Source organism: Monodon monoceros, unplaced genomic scaffold, assembly GCF_005190385.1.
Source record: "Monodon monoceros isolate NGI ecotype Baffin Bay Population unplaced genomic scaffold, NGI_Narwhal_1 Super_Scaffold_5, whole genome shotgun sequence".
NCBI classification, from domain to species: domain Eukaryota; kingdom Metazoa; phylum Chordata; class Mammalia; order Artiodactyla; family Monodontidae; genus Monodon; species Monodon monoceros.
In genome coordinates this window covers 95,881,528-95,902,837 of record NW_021703782.1, presented here as the reverse complement: position 1 = coordinate 95,902,837, position 21,310 = coordinate 95,881,528, and the positions used below count along the sequence as shown (strand labels likewise).

Below are 21,310 nucleotides of genomic sequence, written 5' to 3'. Positions count from 1 at the left end.
GAGGTCAGAGCAACTGGCAAATTGATCAGCTATTCATCTGTCAACCTTTCAACTGAGAGAGCTAATTTTACTTTGAGAAGAGCTTACACTTGATTACAAGCCATCAATTAATTGTCAGTCCTGAAACTCACCAATCTTCACTCTTAGACTCATCGATGCTTGGATGAGATGGCCCAGGGGTCAGGGTATACAAATATACATGTATTCAAATATATTATTGAAAATCATATCGAAAGCCTACTGCATTCCAGGTAATACGTAAAGTGGATGGGAATTGGCAGAACTAACACTGTCTCTGCCCTCATGGATCTTATAGCCTGGAGACATTAACAGGTGACACGTAGAACAGGATGCCGTGAGGATCTTTAGTATGAAACCCTAATAGAGGTTGGAGGCATGGGGATGGAGTTCAGGGGAGGCATTTCTGAGGACCAGAGTCCTGGCCCCTGAACTAAGATCTGAAGGGTGAATGGGAGTGAGAGCCAAGAGAAGGCAGGGCCAGAGGGTGGGATGGGGAAAGCATTCTGTGCAGAGAGAAGAGAGCACGTGCCAAGACTGAGTGAGAAAGGACAGGGTGTAGCCGAGAAACAGAAAGGCCTGTGTAGCTGAAAGTAGGAGAATCGGGAGGAACAGGATGACAGATCAGACTGGAGAGGCAGACAGGTGGTCTCATTCGCATATTACCTGTGTGCCATGGTAAGGATTTTGGTCTTCATCCTAAGAGCAGTGACGTGCCATGCAAGAGTTTTAAGCAGGAGGAGAATATAGAGTTTGCCTTTTGAAAAGATGACTTTAGCCACCGAGTGAAGTTGGATCAGAAGCAGTTAGCTTTCACAATTGTAGCATCTACAGAGGAACAATTAATGGAATGGCTAATGGTCTTCCCTGATGTAACTCTCCTCCAGATCATAACTTAGGTATGACACAATCTTTATGAAAAAGGATCGTTGTTAATAAATGCATGGGACTTAAAGGTAAATCCCTTTTTCCATTTAGGTCTCAGGTTCCTCACTTGTTAAGCCGTGGGTTTGGACCAGATGATACCAAAGTGCCCTCCTTTTGCAAAACGAGCCCTTAAATTCAGCTTGAGTTCTATACTGCTACTAGAATTCAGTTTTCAGCCTGGACTATGGGCTTTTAACCCCATGTTTTTGAACTGATAGATTGTTAAAAAAAAAAAAAAAAAAAAAGGATTTATTGGACAAAAGCAGACCAGCAAAGATCAGTAGCTCACTTTGCTGTTAAACAGATAGATCTTTAACCCAATGTCTATGAATGTCTGTTTGATCAAGGGAATTCTTACTCCCAGCACCATGTTACATATTTTTCCCAATTAAATTATGGCAAGGTGCTATGAGGGATGAGGCATCTGTGTTCTAAAAAATGAGATAACACGAGTAGTTTAGTTTAAGTGATGAATTGGTTAACAGACAGCTGAGGTCATGTGCTGAAAGGATCACTAAGTCATCATGTGACCTTGGAAAGTCATTTTCCTTCTTTGGGACACAGTTTCCTCTCATTTTGAATGGGAGGGTTTTACCAGATTAGACTTTTCAAAGGTATGCTTTTTCAATAGTTTTCAAAAGATATTTTATGGAGAAAAGGTGCCCCACTCTATTTTTTCTCCTTGGAGGTTAATAATCCAAGTGTATTGATGGTCTATTGATTCCAAAGTTTTTCCTTTAACTAATCCATCATACTGCCACATTCCTGTGTAACCTCTCTCTGAAACTCAGTTTCCCCACCTATAGCAAGGGCTATAGAGCAGAGGTTTCCAAACCTTTTCTGTAAAGGGTCATATGGTAAATATTTTAGGCTTTGTGGGCCATATAGTCTTTGTTGCCACTACTCAGTTCTGGCATTTTAGCCATACACAATATATAAACAAATGAGGGACTGTGTTCCAATAAAACTTTATTTACAAAAGCAGGCAGAGGGCTGGATTTGACCCACAGACCATAGTTTAGTGAACTCTGGGTCACAGTGGGGGCTAACTGCTCTCTAATGTCCTTGCAGCTCTGACTTTCCCTGACCTCCCCTGAAGAGTTATTCTCTCGCAAGTTGGAAGTCCCCCTTCTCCAAAATGTGTCCCTCTGGCCTGCACTTCCAAAAGTCGTCATCATCATCTTCTTTTGTATATAAGACTGTCTCTGTCTCCCCAGCTGCTGAGATGCCTTCTTCACAGCTCTGTTTTGTTTATCTTAGTAACTACCCTTCTTTAATCCCTCTGAAGGATTGGTTAGCTGGAATTTGCCTTGTCTTCTTCCCCCAGAGCCTTTGATCTTGTGCTCATAAGTATTTGCTGACAGCCAGACAGAAAAGGTGGAGCCCAGATCCCAAGCCCGAGGGCCCAGAGAGTAATGAATGAAGACTGCGTTTATTTGTATTTCTAATTGGCAAGCCTATTTCCAGATCAGCTCCATGTCACTGCAAGCCGAGAGCAAAAGCAGGAGACAACCTTCTTTCTCCAAGGCCTCGGTGCCCAGGGCCCCTGTTTTCCACTGAGGCAGGAGCTTGCCCTGATTTCACCAGGCTTGGAAGAAAATGCCATCTGGACCAAGTTTTGTCCCTTAGTATGGGACCACCTTGTTTTGCCACTCAGACTGTACATTGCACAACTTTGAGGACACCATTTACATCATCCGTGATGTAAATGGAACCCTCTGAGTTGTACAAATCACTTTTTCAAGCTTTGAGCCCTTTCTTCTTGTGAAATCTTACATCGAAGGCCAGTCTATAAAAGAGATACAAGTGGAACAACTCTATTTGAAGCTGAGCTGCAGGTTTAGAGTCCTGCCTTCTCAGTCTCCCTCTTGCCTTCTTCAAGTAGCTGCTGAGATGGCTGTTGGGATCCCTAGAATTCCTCAGATGAATTTTGGAGCCTCTAGACTAGATCATAAATGTTGTTCTGACCATTCACAGTTATATAATCTCTCTCGATAAACTCTCAAGTATATCCCTAGCACCATTCTAGGCACTGAATATTGAGGGGACAGGAGTGGGAGACATGGCCCCTGGTCTCCCTGAACTGATTTTATGGTTGGAGAGGTCAACAGAAAATGAGGTGAGAAAATGAGCTTAACAAGATAGGGTCTTACATGCAGAAATACTTATCAGAGAAGAAGGGCTGGGGAAAGGAGGAAAGACTTCCTGAAGAGGGTCACATTGGAATGGAGCGCTGATGGGTGGTAAAGATTTGGGGAGGCAGAGGGGAAACGTAGGGCAGGGAGAGCAAAGGCACAGAGGTGTGAAATGCCACTTGTAGGGATAAAGAGGAACAGCACAGAATGGGGCGTGCGTCCTTCATGCACATGACAGCACACTGAGGAAAAGAAATTTGAATAAGGGGACAGATGAGCACGGAAAGAAAGGGGAAATAATGCCTCCTCCAGACAGGTCCATCTCCTTCTATCTCATTTACCAGTCATAACTGTTTCAGTTGTTATTGTTAACCACACATTATGCAATTAATCACTGTAAGCTCCTGGACATTCAAAGACTTTCCCAAGGCAGCAGAGCTATTACCCAGCAGAAATGAGATTTAAACTGAAATTGACTTGACTCCGAAGCTTGTCTCTCACCCATTACATGGAACTGCATGAAAAATATAGGACTGGAACAAGTTTTTGAAAAAAAGGTAGAATTTATAAAAATTAACAGTAAACAAAAGAATTTCTTATTGGGAAAAATATGCTTGAGTATTTACATCTTACAAAGGTCCTTGAAGAATCCTCTAGTCCAACCTACTGACTTTAAATATAAAGAAAGTGAGGCCCAGAGAAAGCAAAGGGTTATTTAATATAAATGGTATAACAAGACACCATTCTGGTCTCTGAGCCCTCAGGTCAGTGCTCTTTCCAAAGCATCATGAAGGAACCACTCTATCATCTTTTTTCCCTTTCCAGTGGACGACTACCTCCTTAGCACATCGCAATGGGTTCAAGAGTCCGACCTTTTGAACAGTACTGAACAATACTGAACTTACATCTCTTTCTCCAGAGACCACGGAGTTGGGCAGCAAGAAGGAGCTCAAGTCCATGCCCTTCATCACCTACCTCTCAGGCCTGCTGACGGCCCAGATGCTGTCTGATGACCAGCTCATCTCAGGTGTGGAGATCCGCTGTGAGGAGAAAGGCCGCTGTCCATCTACCTGCCACCTTTGCCGCCGACCGGGCAAGGAGCAGCTGAGCCCCACACCGGTGCTCCTGGAAATCAACCGTGTGGTACCACTTTACACTCTCATTCAGGACAATGGCACCAAAGAGGTGAGGTCCCCTGACACAGCCACTGAGTCAATCCTAAGAACCAACCCTCCTACCTCCTGCCCCTGTGGGCCCTTTGTCCCCTGGGATTGTCATCATTGTCATCAACAGCATGATGAGGGCTAGCATTTATTGATCCCTTACCGTGTTGTAAGCACGTATATAACTTGGTAACACAAGCTGCTGTAACTGGCAAGTACTCCAATCTCAATGGCTTAGTACAATTAAGGTTATTTCTTGTTGTGCAGAGTCCTAAATAGAAGTGTTTGCTTGATGGGTGGCTTTACTCTGAGAAGTAGTTCAGGGTCCCAGCCTGTTCCATCTTGTGCTCCATGAATCTAATGCTTCCACGGCTGCTGTGGAAGAAGAAAGAACATGGAAGGTTGCACATGAGAAGTTGAAACAGGCCACGCCTGAAAATGGCAAATTATCATTTCATCTCCTATTCTGCTAAGCTAGAATTCAGCCACTGGGCACACCTGTCTGCAAATGAAGACAGGGAAATGTATTCTATCTGTTTGCCTAGGAGAAGAAGGTATGGGTTTGGTGAAAACCTAGCAGCCTCTGCCTCTGTACTATACTTGGGTTATCTCATTTAATTTACCCTCCAGATCTATGATTTACTTATAAATATTGAGTTGATTCATATGGAATTTCTGACATTTGACCATTTTTTGTGTATAAAGATGGCAATTCCGTATGGTTCATCCTTTTCTCATGCCCACTTTACAAGTGAGGAAATGTAAGATGTTGAATGATTTGCTCCATGTTGGTCTGCTCCAGAGCCTACATGCTTAATCATGAAATTATATCTCCTCTTTTTCCTCTTTCTATCTCTGTGACTTTCAATTATAGCATGTCAGGGCTTGAGAGGACTGTATGAATGATTTAGTTCACTGGTTTGCACACTTGTGTTCATGGAACATTTTTTTCCAAATGTAGTGTTCAGGAACCCCAATCCATAAAACCAGGAATAGTGATGCCACTGCTTCAGTAAGGAAGAAGGCAGATAAAGCATCTCCACTTGGTCCCCACTCTTCCCTCTCCAACAACTTCTGGACAGCCCTGGGCCTCCAGAGAAGGCAATCTGGTAGACCACTGACCAAGTCCAATAGGACGCTATGGATTAGGTGCCCCTCCCAAAGCATCCTCCTGGGCTGAGTAAGTGCCAATGCATGGTGAGTGGTCAGGTAGGGTCTCATAGAGGACAGATCAGGGATGAGAATAAGGAAGTGAGGAGAGTATCTTCAGGTAGAAGACCTGAGGCAGAAAAGTACATGGTCTCTACAAAGACCTATAGAAATTTCCCATGACTGAGACGAAGAGATGGAGGGAGAGCAGATATGAGGCCAAGGGGACAGAAAGCACCTGACTATCTAGGGTACTGTAAGCTGGGTCCTGGAGTTTGGACACCCTCTGGAGGGCAGTGACATGCTGAAGATACATGGTTAGCAGGAAGCTGATAGGATGAGATTTGTGTGGCAGAAAGAGCCCTCTGGAAACAGCCCAGATGACCATCGATGGGAGAGCAGTTAAATAAGGTGTCGAATATGCACACAGTGGGACACTGTACTACAGCCAAGATGAATGAACTGTAGTGACACTTAATATGAGATGGATGAACATAATGTTAAATGAACACAAATCCCGAAGATATGGTTTATATAGCATGATACCCTTGCCCCTATTTTAAGTTAAAACAGACACACAGGGCTTCCCTGGTGGCACAGTGGTTGAGAGTCCGCCTGCCGATGCAGGGGACGCGGGTTCATGCCCCGGTCCGGGAAGATCCCACATGCCGCGGAGTGGCTGGGCCCGTGAGCCATGGCCGCTGAGCCTGCGCGTCCAGAGCCTGTGCTCCGCAATGGGAGAGGCCACAGCAGTGAGAGGCCCGCGTACCGCAAAAACAAAACAAAAAGAAAACCACACACACACACACACATACACAGACATACACGCATATACACGCATATCAAATACACTGCCTTTTAAAAATAAATACAGATGCAATAGATAGTTTAAAAAAGGAATCAAGGAAATTATGAACATAGGATCATGGTAATCTTGAGTCAAGCGAGGCAGGTAATGGCACGATGGAGCATTTGTTACATGATGGTAGTCAAGTTTCTAGCTGATGTTTGGGTGCTGGATTTATGGGGCTTTATGAAAGTGCTAAACGTAGCTAACCAGCTAACACTAACTGGATGAACACATAAAGCCTAACCATGCATGGTGCAGCAATGAGCTTGAGTCACGAGCTGTGCATCTCAAATCATCTAACTCTGTGCATCAGAGGTTCCCAGACCAACAACAGAAAAGCCAAGAGAGCCAAACGTGTACACATCTCCAAACCTCTGGTTTCAGGGTGAGAGTCAACTGTGGAAACGTAAGAGTGGCAGCAGGGAGACCCCTGAGGAGGCTGTTGAAGCTTCCAGTAAATACCAAGGGTCGTCTGACCAGTGTCGTGTCAGTGCAGACAAAAAAAAAAGCAGCACGTCGGTAGCTCTCCAGGGTTTGGTGAGAGAGGCTATGAATATCCCTATTTACGGCTCTTTCTGGGCCATGCTCTCCTCATCTTTGAGGTGGTTCGATACTAGCTACGTCACAGGACTTTTTGTGTGTGTGTGTAATTTATTTTTATTTTTTATTTTTGGCTGCATTTGGTCTTTGTTGCTGTGCGCGGGCTTTCTCTAGTTGCAGCCAGTGGAGGCTACTTTCTGTTGCACCGTGCGGGCTTCTCATTGCGGTGGCTTCACTTGTTGTGGAGCACGGGCTCTAGGCACATGGGCTTCAGTAGTTGTGGCTCGCGGGCTCTAGAGCACAGGCTTAGTAGTTGTGGTGCACGGGCTTAGTTGCTCTGTGGCATGTGGGATCTTTCTGAACCAGAGCTCGAACCCGTGTTCCCTGTACTGGCAGGCGGATTCTTAACCACTGGGAAGCCCCAAGTCACAGGACTTTTATGATGTGTTCTTGGCACGTGTGGTGACAAGACAAGCGCTGGTTCCTTTCCTCTTTGCTTAGGAGTCAGGTTCCCCATGTCCAGATGCTATGCCAGCTTCCCTCAGCACGTCAGTTCTGGAAATGGGCCTTCCTGAGGCTGATTCACATTCTCTCAGATAGAGAAGCCCAGGAGTGTGAAAGCAGTCACTAGATGTCACTGTTCTCCTTACGTGGCATCTGCTGTTTTTGAAGCACGAGTCCTTCCTTCGTTAATTCAGTATTTTTGAGCACCTACTATTTGCCATGTATGGTGTCATACCCCAAGAAGTGAAGAGTGGGACAAATGGACACAAATGGGCATGGTCTTTATCTTCATGGAGTTTACAGACTTGTGGGGAAGACAGATATTATTGAAACACTCCCACCAAATAAGTGAGAACAAACTGTGCTGAGTACCAAGAGAAGTCCAGGCCTTTGGGTTAAAATCGGGTGACCGAGGGCTTTGTGGGATGAAGGAAGGCTTCTTTAGGGAAATGAAATTGGAATTAGTTCTTGGGGGTCGGGTGCCTAAAGTGAAAGTAGAGGACTGGATTTGGGGGAGGGGAGGAAGCTGAGAGCATTCCGGGTCAAAGGCCTAGCTCCTGCAGAGCCCTGAAGGATGTGCAGACGTGGCCCATTTCCCTGAGGCCGGGATGGGAGCTCCATGGGCAATGCCGAGCAGAGGCGGTGGCCAGGCTAGGCAGAGCTCTGAAGGCTCTGGTGGTGAGGAGTTTGGCCCCTGATAGCGGGGAGCATAGAGGCATTAGAGCAGACAGGTAGGCGCTGTCTTCTCAGCTCCAAGCTCCTCTCCTCTATGTTATACCTGCAAAGGAACCTTAGAGCTGCTTGACTAGTTTCTTCTCTCCCTCCCCAACCCCCAAGACAGGCCTGTTTAGAGTTCTGCTGTGCATTAGGCCTTTTCAAAGGAGCCAGGCTGTGGTAGGAGTGGGTAAGACAGGCCCAGTGCAGGTCTGAAAACGATCCTGGAGGAGGGGATTGTGGCCCCTGAGAGAGGCTAGTGTGATGAGAAAGCAGCAACTTTCATCTTAGCCATCATTTTTCCTCTGCCTCTTCCCCAAACCCCCATCACTTCTCCCAAGACTTCTCTATCTCTCTGCATTTCTTTGCAGTCAGAGGCAGGGGCCACATGGGTCAAACATAAAAGGGCCTTGGCCTGGACTCTGACACTGAGTCATAGCGAGGCTGGGGCAAGTCCTTTTTCCTCCCTGGGCCTCTCTTTTCCTACCTGAAAAAGCAGAGGTTGGGTGAGTTTCTTTCTGAGTTTCCTACAAGAGACTTTGTCAAAGTGGAATCAGATAGTGCAAGATCTGTGCTCCACACAGGTTGAGTTGGGATCCTGCCTCAATCCCCTACTCCTGTGGAGTGTTGCTGAATGACCTCTCCAAACCTCAGTTTTTATGTCTGTAAAATGGACTCTTGTGATCCCTACTTCATGGGGATCAGATGATAATGAATGTATAGTACCTGGCATGTAGCATGTAATGGGCTTACGTTTCCTATGATAATGATAAAAATAACGTTTGTCTCAACTGATTCCTTCCTTTTTCTGTGCTTCCTTTGGTATCTCCTCTTCTAGGTAGCACTCGATAACTTTGCAGATGCCCAAAGTGCTAGGGACATGACGTTCAGAGTAGGGTCTGCATTTTGTATGCAAGAGATTAACCTAAAAGGGCAGATCACAAATGGAAGGATTTCAGGAGCATTTTTCTCACTTTATAAATATTACTGGAACTTGTACTTTATAGGAAAGGATACCATAGGTGGAATTACACATGAGTAAAAGGATTTCCTTCTGTAGACCTTCCAACACAGAATGGAACCATTCTTCTATGTGAGAACACCTGTCTCCTTGAGTTATTTGAGATGCTAAGTCAACTGCTGAGTCCCGTTATATGGCATGGTCAGGAAGTATCAGAGAGTGGGTGTGACTTGCCTGAGGTTTGTGGGGCTGTTCAGGCCTCTGATTCTGGGCAAGGGCCAGGGTGTGCTCTTCATAGCCTTGGGGACCATTGGACACTAGCTCCTTTGGTGGTTGGGATATCCTTGGTTCCATCTCCTTGAATGCATGGGAAAGGATGATGCCTTCTGCCTCAGCTGGAAAGGAGCCTTTCATTACACTTTGTGCTGTGGTTCTGAATAAGCAAAGCAGGAAAAAAGTCTTAATGATGGAGAATTTGATTAATGCATCAATCTTCTCCCTCCACCTGTTAAATGACCCTTACACAGCCCAAAGCCACAGAGCTTAGCTAAGCACAACTAGTGCTTAAATGACCAGGACTGTGTGTGGCTATTAACTTAGCCTTTGGGTGAATAAGAAGAGGCTCCAAATGCAGGAGAAAAAATTGTGTCATGGTGAAGAGCCAGACTGAGCTGGATTTGAGTCCCATCTCTCCCGTTGATCGTCTGGGTGACCTTTCATTTTACTCATTTATAAAGTAGACATTACAGTATCTACCCCTATCCATTTGGGGGTTGGGAGTTTTCTTTGGAAGAACTGGGACACCTGGACTCTGTACCAGGTTCTGTCCTTGATTGTTATATGGCATTGGGCATGGATACTTCTACTGTCTTGGTCTGTTTCCTTATCTGTATGACGAAAAGTATGGGCTAACTTTATCCCACAGTCCCTTTTGACAGATCTAGGGTCAGATCTAGGTTCTTCCCTGAAAATAAGGGAAATATTTTGATGTTGGATGAGGCATCTTGTGACCTGCAATTTATTTTCCATCCAAAGATATTACCAATTTTACTCCTTAAGTTAATACTGGGAAGAGAAAGATTCACATATCTTGTACTCCATCCCAGTGACACAGCATTTATGAGTAGAGATGGGTATTAAAATCATACCCTCTGTATTTTACAAATAGTAAAACTGAGACCTGGAGACAGGAATGACTTGCTCTAGGGCACACAGCCAAGTCTGAATTTGAAGTAGTCAGCCATGGCTTCTGACCTGGGCGATGTCTCTTGTCTCTCTCAGACTCGTATCCTCATCTGTGAAATGGTGGTAACTTTCCCCATAGGGCTCTCAAGCAGAAAAATTAAGAGACTGTTTGCTGGTGTTTTGAAGACTATAAAATACTCTGTAGATCTGGATGCTTTTTTTTTTTTTTTTTTTCTATTGCTCGAGTCCCCTGAATTCCAATAATATGATATATTTTTTTTTTTCTTTCCATGCTGCCCTAGGAAGAACCATGTGTAATTTTGGTCTTGTTGTGGTTTTCTAATATTCTAGCAGATCCTTTCCCTCTGCCAGAAAGATTTGTTTGCTCAATTTACACTTCTTGGCTCAAACAGAGAAGAGAATTCCAAATGACTGCTCTTTGAAAAGAAATTAACAGCCAAGATCATCCCCCCGCCCCATTATTGCCGCCACAGCTGTGCCCACCACTGTGACCACTACCCTTATCGTAACCACCATCACCACTGCTGCAGCAGCGTCACCACCACAACCTCTCGTTGGGTGTGTGGTGTGTGTAGATACTGCGTGAGGAGAGATAGTACAGAGGGAGACACGACACAGATTGTACCTTCAAGGACCTCACAGTCTAGGGGATGAGGCAGAAGAGCCACATAAGTAACTAATTGCTTACACATGCTACATTAATTCATGACTTATTTTCAAACAATACAATAGACATTCCAACAGTGTTAGAAAAGAGGGGGAAAGAAACTCTGGTTGGGGGGAGGTAAATCTGGAAAAGGTTCTTGCAGCAGGGAAGGTGGGTGTGTACAGATGGTGGATATAGCTTGAGACTACTCTGTTGATGATAAAGATAATCCTAGGTACCAGATGTACATTATATGCCAAAAACTGCCATGGGCTTTCTGTGCTTTATCTCATTCAATCATCCAAGAACTTCTGAGGGGAATATTATTGTCATCCCTATTTCATAGATGAGGAGACTGAGGTTCAGAGAAGCTTGAACCCAAGTCTGTGAGATTCTGAAGCTAACCTAGGCCTGAGTTGGAAAACTCTGGCCCACAGGTGACATCCAGCCTGCCATCTGTTTTTATAAAGTTTGTGACACACCGCCACACTCATCTGTCTACACATCTCTATGTCTGCTTTCCTGCCATGACGGCTCAGTTGAGCAGTTGCCCCAGAAGACAGTAGGACATGCAAAGCCAAAAATATTTACTGTAGTCCTCTGAAAAAAATTTGACAAACCTTGGTCTAGACTAAGGTATATTGGAAAAGAAGAGGAAAGAAAGTTATGTCAAATGCTGTGTAACAAACATTTAGAATAGAAGAAAAAAACCCAACAAGCATTGAGTGCCAGCTGTATGCCTGGCATTTTTTAAGTGCCTTGTGTGTATTTGTATGTGTTCTCTCACTCTATCCCCTGGCACATTTGCATTATGCTGCCCATTTCACAAATTAAAAATTAAAAAAATCTGAGGACTTAGGTAAATAATTCATCTAACATCACACAGCTAGTGACTCTGACCCAGGAAGTCTGTGTCCAAAATGTATGTTTAGTCAATCATTCTTACTACAGGTGTGAAAAATTTGGGAGATAGAAAACGAGAAGTGATGTGCAGAAAACTGGGTCGCAGAAACTTTGAACGTTGTGCTGAGGGATTGGAGTACCGTGTGAACTATAGGGAACTCTTGAAGATTGGGGGTCAAGGGAAAGCCATAACCAGACATGCATTTTTGCATAATAATTACATCATCAACAGTGGAAGGGTGAATTGTAGGGACCAGGGCTGGTTTTATGTCAAGGGTTATTAATTTCAGGTCTGCAGATCATTGATTTTGAAGGGTTGTTGGACCTCCATCGCCAGAAAGTTTATGCAGAATTATATATTATTGCATTTTTCTTCTGGGGGAAAAGCTACATGGCATCAGCAAATTTTCTAAACGTTTTTGACCCAAACGTTGCAGAACACTAAGAGAAGAGGACTAGTGAGTTGGGGTGTCCACTGCAGAAGTCCATATATGGGATGTCTGGGAGGGTGGGGACTCAATTCAAATAATTTTAACAAATATTTATTAAGGATCTCCCATGGGCTAGGCACTGTTCTGGGCTTTCGGAATACATCAGGGAGCAAAACAGGGATATATTTCAACCATCTGGAGACTTAATTTCTCCTGGAGTGTATGTGGGAGATAGAAAGTAAACAATAAAAATAGTGAAAAGTATAGTATATTGAAAGGCAAAGGGGAGGGGAAGTAAAGCAGAATAAGAGGTCAGGAGTGTGGAGTGGAGTGTGGAGACTTGGAACTCAGAACGTCACAAAGTCTATCAGGATCACTTAGGTTGAGAATGGGGGAAGTGTTATTTAAAAAATGCAGATTCCTGGCTTCCTCCTACTGATTCTGTTTCTCTAGAGGAGTGAGGCTGAGAATTGTTATTTTCACAGGCTTCCCAGGTGATTCTGATGCACACTGAGCTTGAGAACCACTACTCAAAACCATTGTTCATATGTCTTTCTCATTCTGATATTCCTTCAGGGAATTCCTTGCTTAGGGATTAAGAAAGTCAAGTACTTATAATCTGGAGTAAATCTCTGCTATTGTGGGCCACTTCCTCTCCATCGGTGCATTATGAGAAGGAGGTGAACTGGCCAGGAACCAGGCTGTCAGGCGGTTCTTGGCAAGAGGGAAGATCAAAGAAAAGAGGGGGATATAATCCACATATTACTCAACACGCTCATGGTCAATTACAAAAGAGGAACTTAATGCTTGGCTTGTCTGCTTGCAAAACTGGAAAACATAGCTATTTCATGAGACCAGAAAACTACCAGATTCAGTAAGATATGCAAGACAAACAGACTTAGCAAATGCAAGCATTTTTGCGTGTCAAGAGTGTAGAGCTTTTTTCTTCCCCTATGGGACATTGAATTCAGTTAGCAAATGTAATAAAAAAGAGAATCACAGAATGTCTTTTCCTGGTACTTTTAAGAACAACCACTTACTGAGCACTTCAATTGTGCCAGGAGCTCAGCTCAAACACTTTATGTACTTAGTTCACTGAACTCTCTGATCAACCCCACACGATGGGCACTATTATTATCTTTCTTTTCCCCTTGGGAAAAATTGAGGCACAGAGAAGTTAGATCACTTGTCCCAAGATCCTATAAATAAGAACTGGTGGAGCCAGGGTGTGATCTGAGCGGTTCTGCTTTTTCTCATTTTGCTGTAGTCTCTCTCTTAGCTACTTCCCTTCAACTTTTTAATAAAGGGTAAAAAAAATGGAAGTCTACTGAGGACACTATCATTGCCTAATATTACCTTCTCCTGCCACTGTGTCTTCATTTCTTTCACTCAGTGGCCAAAAGATTTGAAAGAATAGACTACCTCTGCTGTCTACACTGATTCACCCCCATTCATTCCAGGGCTGGCTCCCTCCACCCAGTGGAAATACAGTAGCTTCTCCTCATGTGTAACCCATGCAGACACCACATTTGCCATAGATGACTTTGCCTTTCTTTTGATAGGCACCTTTGGATTTCCATCTCAGTTCTTGTAGTCTGGAAACCAGCGAGACATCCCTGATACCTGTTTGTCCTTCCTCCTGTGCTCACTCCCCACTCCCAAACTATAGCTCGTTAACAAACCTTGTAGAATTGTCTTCTTAGGAATTTCTCAAATATGTCCACTTTTACCCATTTTGGTCCAAGTCTTGGCTGAACTGTTGCAGTAGCTTCCTAACTGGCTAACAATGACCGTCACCTCCTCTAATTTATTTTCTTCCTGGTAACCAGAGTGATATTTTCAAAGTTAAAACTTGCTCACATCACTTTTCCAATGAAAACCCTTAACTGGCCTCCAGCTGCTCTCGGGATCCAGACCCAGGTGCTTACCGTGGCCTGCAAGGGGCTGCGCTTCTCACTTCTTACAACTCCTGATCTTCTACTTTCTGGAACTGTGCTTTGTGGTGCCAGAGAGCCTTGGTACATGCTGTTCCCTCTACTTGGAACTTGTTTTACCCTCCCCCTCCTTTCTCCTTTCCACTGACTTGACTGCTATTCATCCACCAGATTGCTGAGGCTTCTAGATTTGATAAGATCCCCCTGTTTGTTTATTGGTTTACTTTCTTGAGGCTTTTTATCTCCCTTTCATAGCAGTTATCATAATTTCTCATTATACTTTTTTTTTTTTTTTTTTTTTTGCGGTATGCGGGCCTCTCACTGTTGTGGCCTCTCCCATTTGCGGAGCACAGGCTCCAGACGTGCAGGCTCAGCGGCCATGGCTCACGGGCCCAGCCGCTCCGCAGCATGTGGGATCTTCCCAGACCGGGGCACGAACCCGTGTCCCCTGCATCGGCAGGCGGACTCTCAACCACTGTGCCACCAGGGAAGCCCTCTCATTATACTTTTATGTATGTTTTCTAATTGTTTGATTAATGTCTGTATCTCCTCCTCCTCCACATTTTATTATTTTGTTTTATCACGACAACATTGCCAATGCAGAGGGAAGAGCAGATAAACTCAGGAATGAAGACGTCTAGTCCAACCCTGGTCTACTTCTTGATTCCTTTCTGCCACACCTCACAAATGTTACAGAGCCTGTGTTTGAATATTCCCAGTAACAGCTTGCTCAGTGACCCCTAAGCATCCTGTTTCCCTCACTTCTGGAATGTCCATTCTGATATTGAGTCAAAATATTTTCCTGTACATTAAGAGGTAAACTCCATGAGACCAGGGTCCAGACAAACTTTTGTTCAGCATTGCACCAATAGCTTCTACTATAGTGTCTGACTCATAGTAGAAGTTCAATAAATATATTTTTCATGAGAATAACTAAATGAACGTGTGAAAAATGAATGACCACCTTGCATCAGCATGCTTGCGTGGTGCTTTCACATACACTAACTCCCTTAATTCTTTCAATAGTCCTATGAAGGTAGCAGTGTTTATTTTCACTTTACAGATTAGGAAACTGAGGCTCACAAAGAGTGGGTACCACCCTCTGAAGCCCCACAGGGCTACCAAATGTCAGAGCTGGGGCTGGAATCCCTTTTCCAGCTGTCCCACAAGCACTCATCTGTCATACAACCATCATTTATCTGGGTGGGTGTCGTGCAGAACAGCCAGGGTAGTGCTGGGTTTCCAGGAACAGAGCAAGCTGCAGGCCCCATCCCTGCTGGAGCTTATCCCTGTTCACAGGGGGCTCTTCTTGGGTCATTAGGCAACTTCAGTCAGCAGTGATGCTAAGGGCGTAGAGAGAATTCACCAACAATTCAACTCTCTCTGCCTATTTCTCTCTAATCTTAGGAGAAAAAAAAGTCATTCCAGATGTGCCTCCCAATTCACCAGGCAGATGTGTTTGAAAGCAGCATGAGTTTGTACCATTACACAGTTGGTAAATCTGTACAGAGCCTTCTCTGGTCAACAGAGTCATGTCATTCCTTGAGTTTCTGAGCAGAAGGGTCCCAGACCATAAATTTAAGTCCTGAGAAGAGGAGAAACCCTCAAGTAATTAGCTTCTTCTTGGAACTACATGTTTCTTTTCTTTTTTAGATTCATCTCCAAATTTTCCCACTTGGGGGAGCATTGTCATATTCCTGGATTTTCTGCTACCTAACTCCAAACCAATTTAGTTTAGAAAAGTATAGCATGTACAAAGCTAAAGTGACTAGTATAATGAACCTCCATGTACGTATCATCTTCTAGTTTCAATAATAATCAACTTACTGCGGGCCTGCATCGCCGGCTCTGTCCCCTCAAACACTATATAATTTGATATGTAAATGTTCGTATTTCTAAAATATAAGGACTCCAAAAATAGCAATATCATTGCCTTGCTTTCCAAACTAACAATTCCTCTATACCATCAGATATCTAGTCATTGTTCATGTTTACTAGATTGTCTTATATTTTTGGTACCAGTTTGTTCAGATTGGGATCTAAATAAGATTCAAACGTTATGATTGGCTGATAATTAAGTCTCCTTTAATCTATAGGTTTCTTCCTCCAACTCTTTTTATTCCTTGTGATATTTTATCAAGAAAACTGGGTATAGCTCCCAGGGGATTTTGCTCATTGCAGCCCCATGGTATTATTTAGCATGTTCCTCTACCCCTGTACTTCCTGTAAGTTGGTAGTTAGGTCTAGAGGCTCGACCAGGCTTGATTTTTTGGCAGTCCACCACAGCCAGTATTGATAGACTTGTAGACCAAAGTGATCTAAAAGAACAGTTTTGTCTTTGATGCCGGTCAAATCTGTCATCAAGTCCTGGCTGTTCCCTTTCTCCTGTGTGACTTTTGGCAAGGGATTCTGAGCCTTAGTTCCCTCAGATGTGTTGTGGGGCTAATAATAATAATAATACCTAATTTCTGAGGCTATTGTATTAAATGAGATGGGCATCTAACATGCTTAGCCTTGTGCGTGGTGCATAGCGAGTGCTGAGTATAGACAAGCTCTTACTTGTCTTCTCCTTCCTCCCTGTTCTTCCCCTTGTCCCTCCTCCTTCATCTCTCCCACGTTTCATTATTATATTTTATGATCAAAACAGTGTGTGTGAGAAAGAAAGAGAAGACAGACTCAGAATGGAAGAGGTTCTCCAGGCATCTAGTCCAGCCCTAGTCTGTTGCTTGATTCTTTGCACCCGTACCCTGCAGGAGCCTGTGTTGGATACTCCCAGGAACAGCTTGCTCAGTGATCCCTAAGCAGCCTGTTCTCTCACCACTAGAATATCTTTCTTTATATTGAGTCAAATTATTTTCCTGTACATGCCCTGTCTTTGTTTCCAGTTCCATCCATCAACACTGTACTGAGATGGACTTACCTATTGACTTACCAGACAGAACATACGTTTTGGAATCAGATGATTCGAATACCAGCTTTGCTACAAAATGTCTTTGTGCCTTTGGGCACAGCACTTAAGTTTTTAAACTTCTTTTGTTCTCATGAGTAAAATGGGATTAATAATGTCTACCTTATAGAATTGTTTTGCAGATTAACAAATAATCCACGTAAGGTGCCTAGCAGCAACGTTTGGCTTATAGAAGCAGCTCAATGAAAGTTTGTCCTCTCTCCTAGTTCTTAGTGCCAGCCTTCCAGGTGTTTGATGACATCTTTGGTCTCCGTTGAACTTTTCTTCTGGTAATCATGCCCGGTTCCTGTAATTGTTTTTCATCACGAGTCTGTTTCATATCTCAGACTCAGTCTTATCCCAGCCATTCTGAGTATTAGCCTCTGAAAGAACTCAGTACGCCTGTGTCCTTCTTGATGTATGCTTTATGAAGAAAGAAGTTAGAATACACAGAGACTGCTTTACTTGCCTGCAGAATTAAGGGTAGAATCCAAGTTTCTTGCTTCCAGACTTTGGGATCTGCCCTGGGTCACAATAGCTTCTATCTTTACTGTCATGCTCATAGTATTCAAAACATGATTTTTGGCTCGCTAAAGGAAACGGGAGCTCAGAGGGAAAATCTCGTATCAGTGTCACAAGCCAGTAGTTATGGAACCAGAATTTAAACCCTTGTCTGTGTGGCCCCATAGGCTGTGGTCTCAACACGTAAGCTATAGAGACTACCGCATCATTGGTCCTTCCTCTACTCTTGGACATGGACAAGCTATTCCATCATCGAGTAGCTTTTCTTGGAATCTAGAGTCACCTCCTGTCACTATCTTTTTCCTCACCTTTCCTTGATGATAAAACATCTTGCTCCATTCTTACCTTTTGGTCACTTCTCAGCCCTTTTAGAAGCTGACATTGGTTACACCATCTGCTTGAAGTTCTTGTCTTAAAACTCAACAAGGACCTGTTTACTCAAGCCAACACCCTCTTCTCAACCCTTTTTTAGACGCATTAATCCATTCTTAAAAGAGCTTGGGCTTGGCTGCTTCAACTTTAGTTTGCCCAACCTGAATCCTTTCCAGAAATTATCACTTCCCTTCAGAAACTCTGAGGGAATGCCAGGAAGTGGAAGCATGGTAGCTGCTTGGGGGTGGGAGATCATACATTAGTGAGACTCTGTCCATCCCTCCATGATGCTTCTCCCATAGTTGTTTCTTGAATGTGCGGATCCCATTTTGAATGGAACGGGAGAAAATGGGAATTTAGATATATGTCTAAGGTAGGCATATTGGTATAGCTCTATACTTATATATATATATAGATAGATAGATAGACAGCTTTATTTACTATTTTTTTTTATTTTCAGGGAATTATATTAGTTACATTCAAAGTAAACAGACTTCTTAGTGAGATTTTGAAATTTTAGGTGCTTTAGTGAGCTGTAATTGAAAGGCCCCAAGTTTTGGAGTCAGTCAGATCTAGATTTGAATTCCAAATCTGCTTACCTGTTGGATGTCACCTGCTTACCTGTAGTGAACAGGTGACTTAGCCTACCCGAGCTTCATTTTCTTATCTGTCAGACGGGGATGATAAGAAGACTCGCTGCCTAGGTTGCTTCTGCGTATTATATCAGATGACAGATGTAAAGAAGGGCAGTATAAGAATCAGATAGACCTAGGCTTACATTCTCACTTTACCAGATATTCTGGAGCTATAAGTTAAATACTCAGAATCTCAGTGAGGATGGTCACAGCTCACAGAGTTGTTGTTAGGTTGCATAAGATTATATATGCAGAGCACTTATCAATGCCTAGAGTGATTAGAAGCTCGATCAACAGTAGTTGCAGCTTCTTTCCTCTACCTTTGTCTTCTTCATCTTTCTCCTCTTTCTCTTTCTCTTCCTCCTTCTCTCTTCTGCTTCTGCTATTGCTTCTGATTAAAGCATCCAGCACAGAGTAGGTGTACAATAACTGTAATTGCCTTACCTTCAGGCATCAGCCGATTAAAAAACTGCAAGGGTAGTCAGTTCACAGAGACGAGGAAAGGCATGCTTCCCCAAAGTAAAGGTAATCTTGCCGTCTCTGATAGTTGGTTCTAATGACATATTTTCCCCCATTGTAAAAATGTTAAAAAGAAGAAAAATAATTCTGAGCATAGATGAGCCTAGAATCACTGTTGCCTGTAAATAACTTTACTACATTCATAATAAACAATAATAATTCATAATAACTATCTTGCTTCCATTTAGAGAATATCCAAGTTTAAAAGCTTTGTCAGTACTCTTTAATTTTCAAATATATGTATATGTGTGAACATATATGTGGTTCTGGCATTATTCTAGGCACTTTATAAATTATTCTTTTGCCATTCTTTATTGAGGTAGGTATTAATACATCCCCATTTTACACTTGTGGGAATGAAGCATAGAGAACTGAAGTCACTTTTATCAAGTTTGCTCCGTGATGACACTAAGACTTGAACCCAGGGGTTTGGTTCCAAGGATCGTATTCTTAACCTCCATGCTCTGCCATCCCTCCAGCATTTGTAACATCCTTTGCTAGATTAAGGGATCAAGACTTCTCAGAGTCCAGCTTGTCAGCTTGGAAATATGGCTACAATGAACCTGGTAGGAATCTCCCTTTCCATAATTTTTTAGCCAGATTTCCAAGGCACCTTCTCAAAGGCAAAGATGAACTCAGTATGGGTCTAGACAGCATGTCCCCTCCTCTCCTCCGACCTTTCTTTCCCTGCCCCTACCCACAGGCCCAACCATGGAAGCCCCACCAGCTGGAGAGACCACCTCCCTCAGATGCCTCCTAAGGGAAAATGGATGTACTGGAAGAATGAGGTCACCAGTGGCCACAGAAGGGAAGTTTTGCCGTCCTTTACTCAGGAACTCACCACTAGCTTCAGCTAGCATTTAGCAACATAAGCTCCACAGTCTTGGACAGATCCTCCACTTGAAAGCTTCCCACCTGCCTCTCATCTCCAGATGTTCTCACCACAAGGGGAGAGGAGTTACTGTCAAAGGACAGCAGGCCTTAGAAGACAGGTCTTGTCTATTGGGTGGGGCTGGGATCCTTGGCTAAAGGCTTCCCTTAGGAAAAGTGTGTGAGTTCCATCCAGGTTTCCCCTTCCAGGACTGAGTGGGCCAGGAGCAATGCCTTGTAGGAGACAGGCTGAGAGGAGGAGCCATCCTCTGAAGAACTTGGATTTGTACAGCACTGAGAAGCCCTTGGCAGTTCAAGGTCACAGGGCAAGATGGCTTGGGAAGATGACTCACGATTAGATGTATGAGGCTACTGATATGGCTGTGTCTTCTCTCTGGAGTTATAACTGATGTTTCCTATTGCTCATTCATCACTTTCACAATTGCTATCAGCTCAGTGACAGGCAGGACAAATGGTCTGGAGACAGTTTGGAACAATGTAAGCACAGTCTGTTACCCTGATGACTGGGCAGGTCTACTAGGATAACATGGGTTAGACATCCAAAGAGCTCTCAGTCTTCTAGTCCTCAGAATGTACCATTCATTCGTGCAACACTTACTCATACAACAGACATTTATGGAGTACCTTCTTTGGGCCAGGCCTTGTGTAGGAGCTTCTGATAAAATAAGACAAAGAACTCAAAGTTCAGTGGAGAGGACAGGTATGCAAATAAATAGTTCTATAAAATATTGTGGTTCACTAACAGATGTATTGTCCAAGGTGCAGTGGAGGCCTTCAGTTCTGTTGGGAAATCAGAAAAAAGTTTCCAGAGAAGACTGCAGTTGTAGTGTGTCTTAAATAATGAGTATGATTTGATGAAAGGTAGAATGGGGTAAAGGCATTATAGGCTGAGGGAAATCATGTGCAAAGACACAGTGGCATCAGAGTGTGTTGCCTGTCTGGTCCATGGCAGGTGGTTTAATGTAGATGTTAGGTAGGACCAAGGAAGACTATAGTTGTGGGAGATGAGCTAAGGAGATTGTGTGGCATCACTGTGTGAAGGGCCCTGTGTGCCAGGCTAGGAAACAATCTTTATACTTGTCTCAGTCATAGCTCTTTTATTGGTAAAAAGAGAAACCCACTGAAACAGTCTAAGTGAAAAATGGAGAAATTATTATAATGATACAGTGATTTCTCATGTAACTTAAGGACAGAGAGCGCAGCTGAGCTACCAGCATCCAGGAAGCCACTGTCAGCAGTAATCCTGGAGCCTGACGTTCTGTTTCCCTCTGCAGTTGATTGGTGTCTGTCTCTCTCCTCTCTCTCTCCTCTCTCTCCTCTCTCTCCTCTCTCTCCTCTCTCTC

At 43.7% G+C, this 21,310-nt stretch overlaps 1 protein-coding gene across 3 annotated transcripts in view; it reads left to right on the top strand.

Moving 5' to 3' along the window:
• Positions 1-21,310, top strand: part of ASTN2 (astrotactin 2) — a 912,698-nt gene that overhangs the window by 721,087 nt on the left and 170,301 nt on the right. For all 3 annotated transcript variants that reach the window (XM_029202991.1, XM_029202990.1, XM_029202989.1), the window contains one exon: positions 4,000-4,265. In XM_029202991.1, the coding sequence (XP_029058824.1) occupies positions 4,000-4,265 (266 nt within the window). The remainder of the gene's footprint in view (positions 1-3,999; positions 4,266-21,310) is intronic.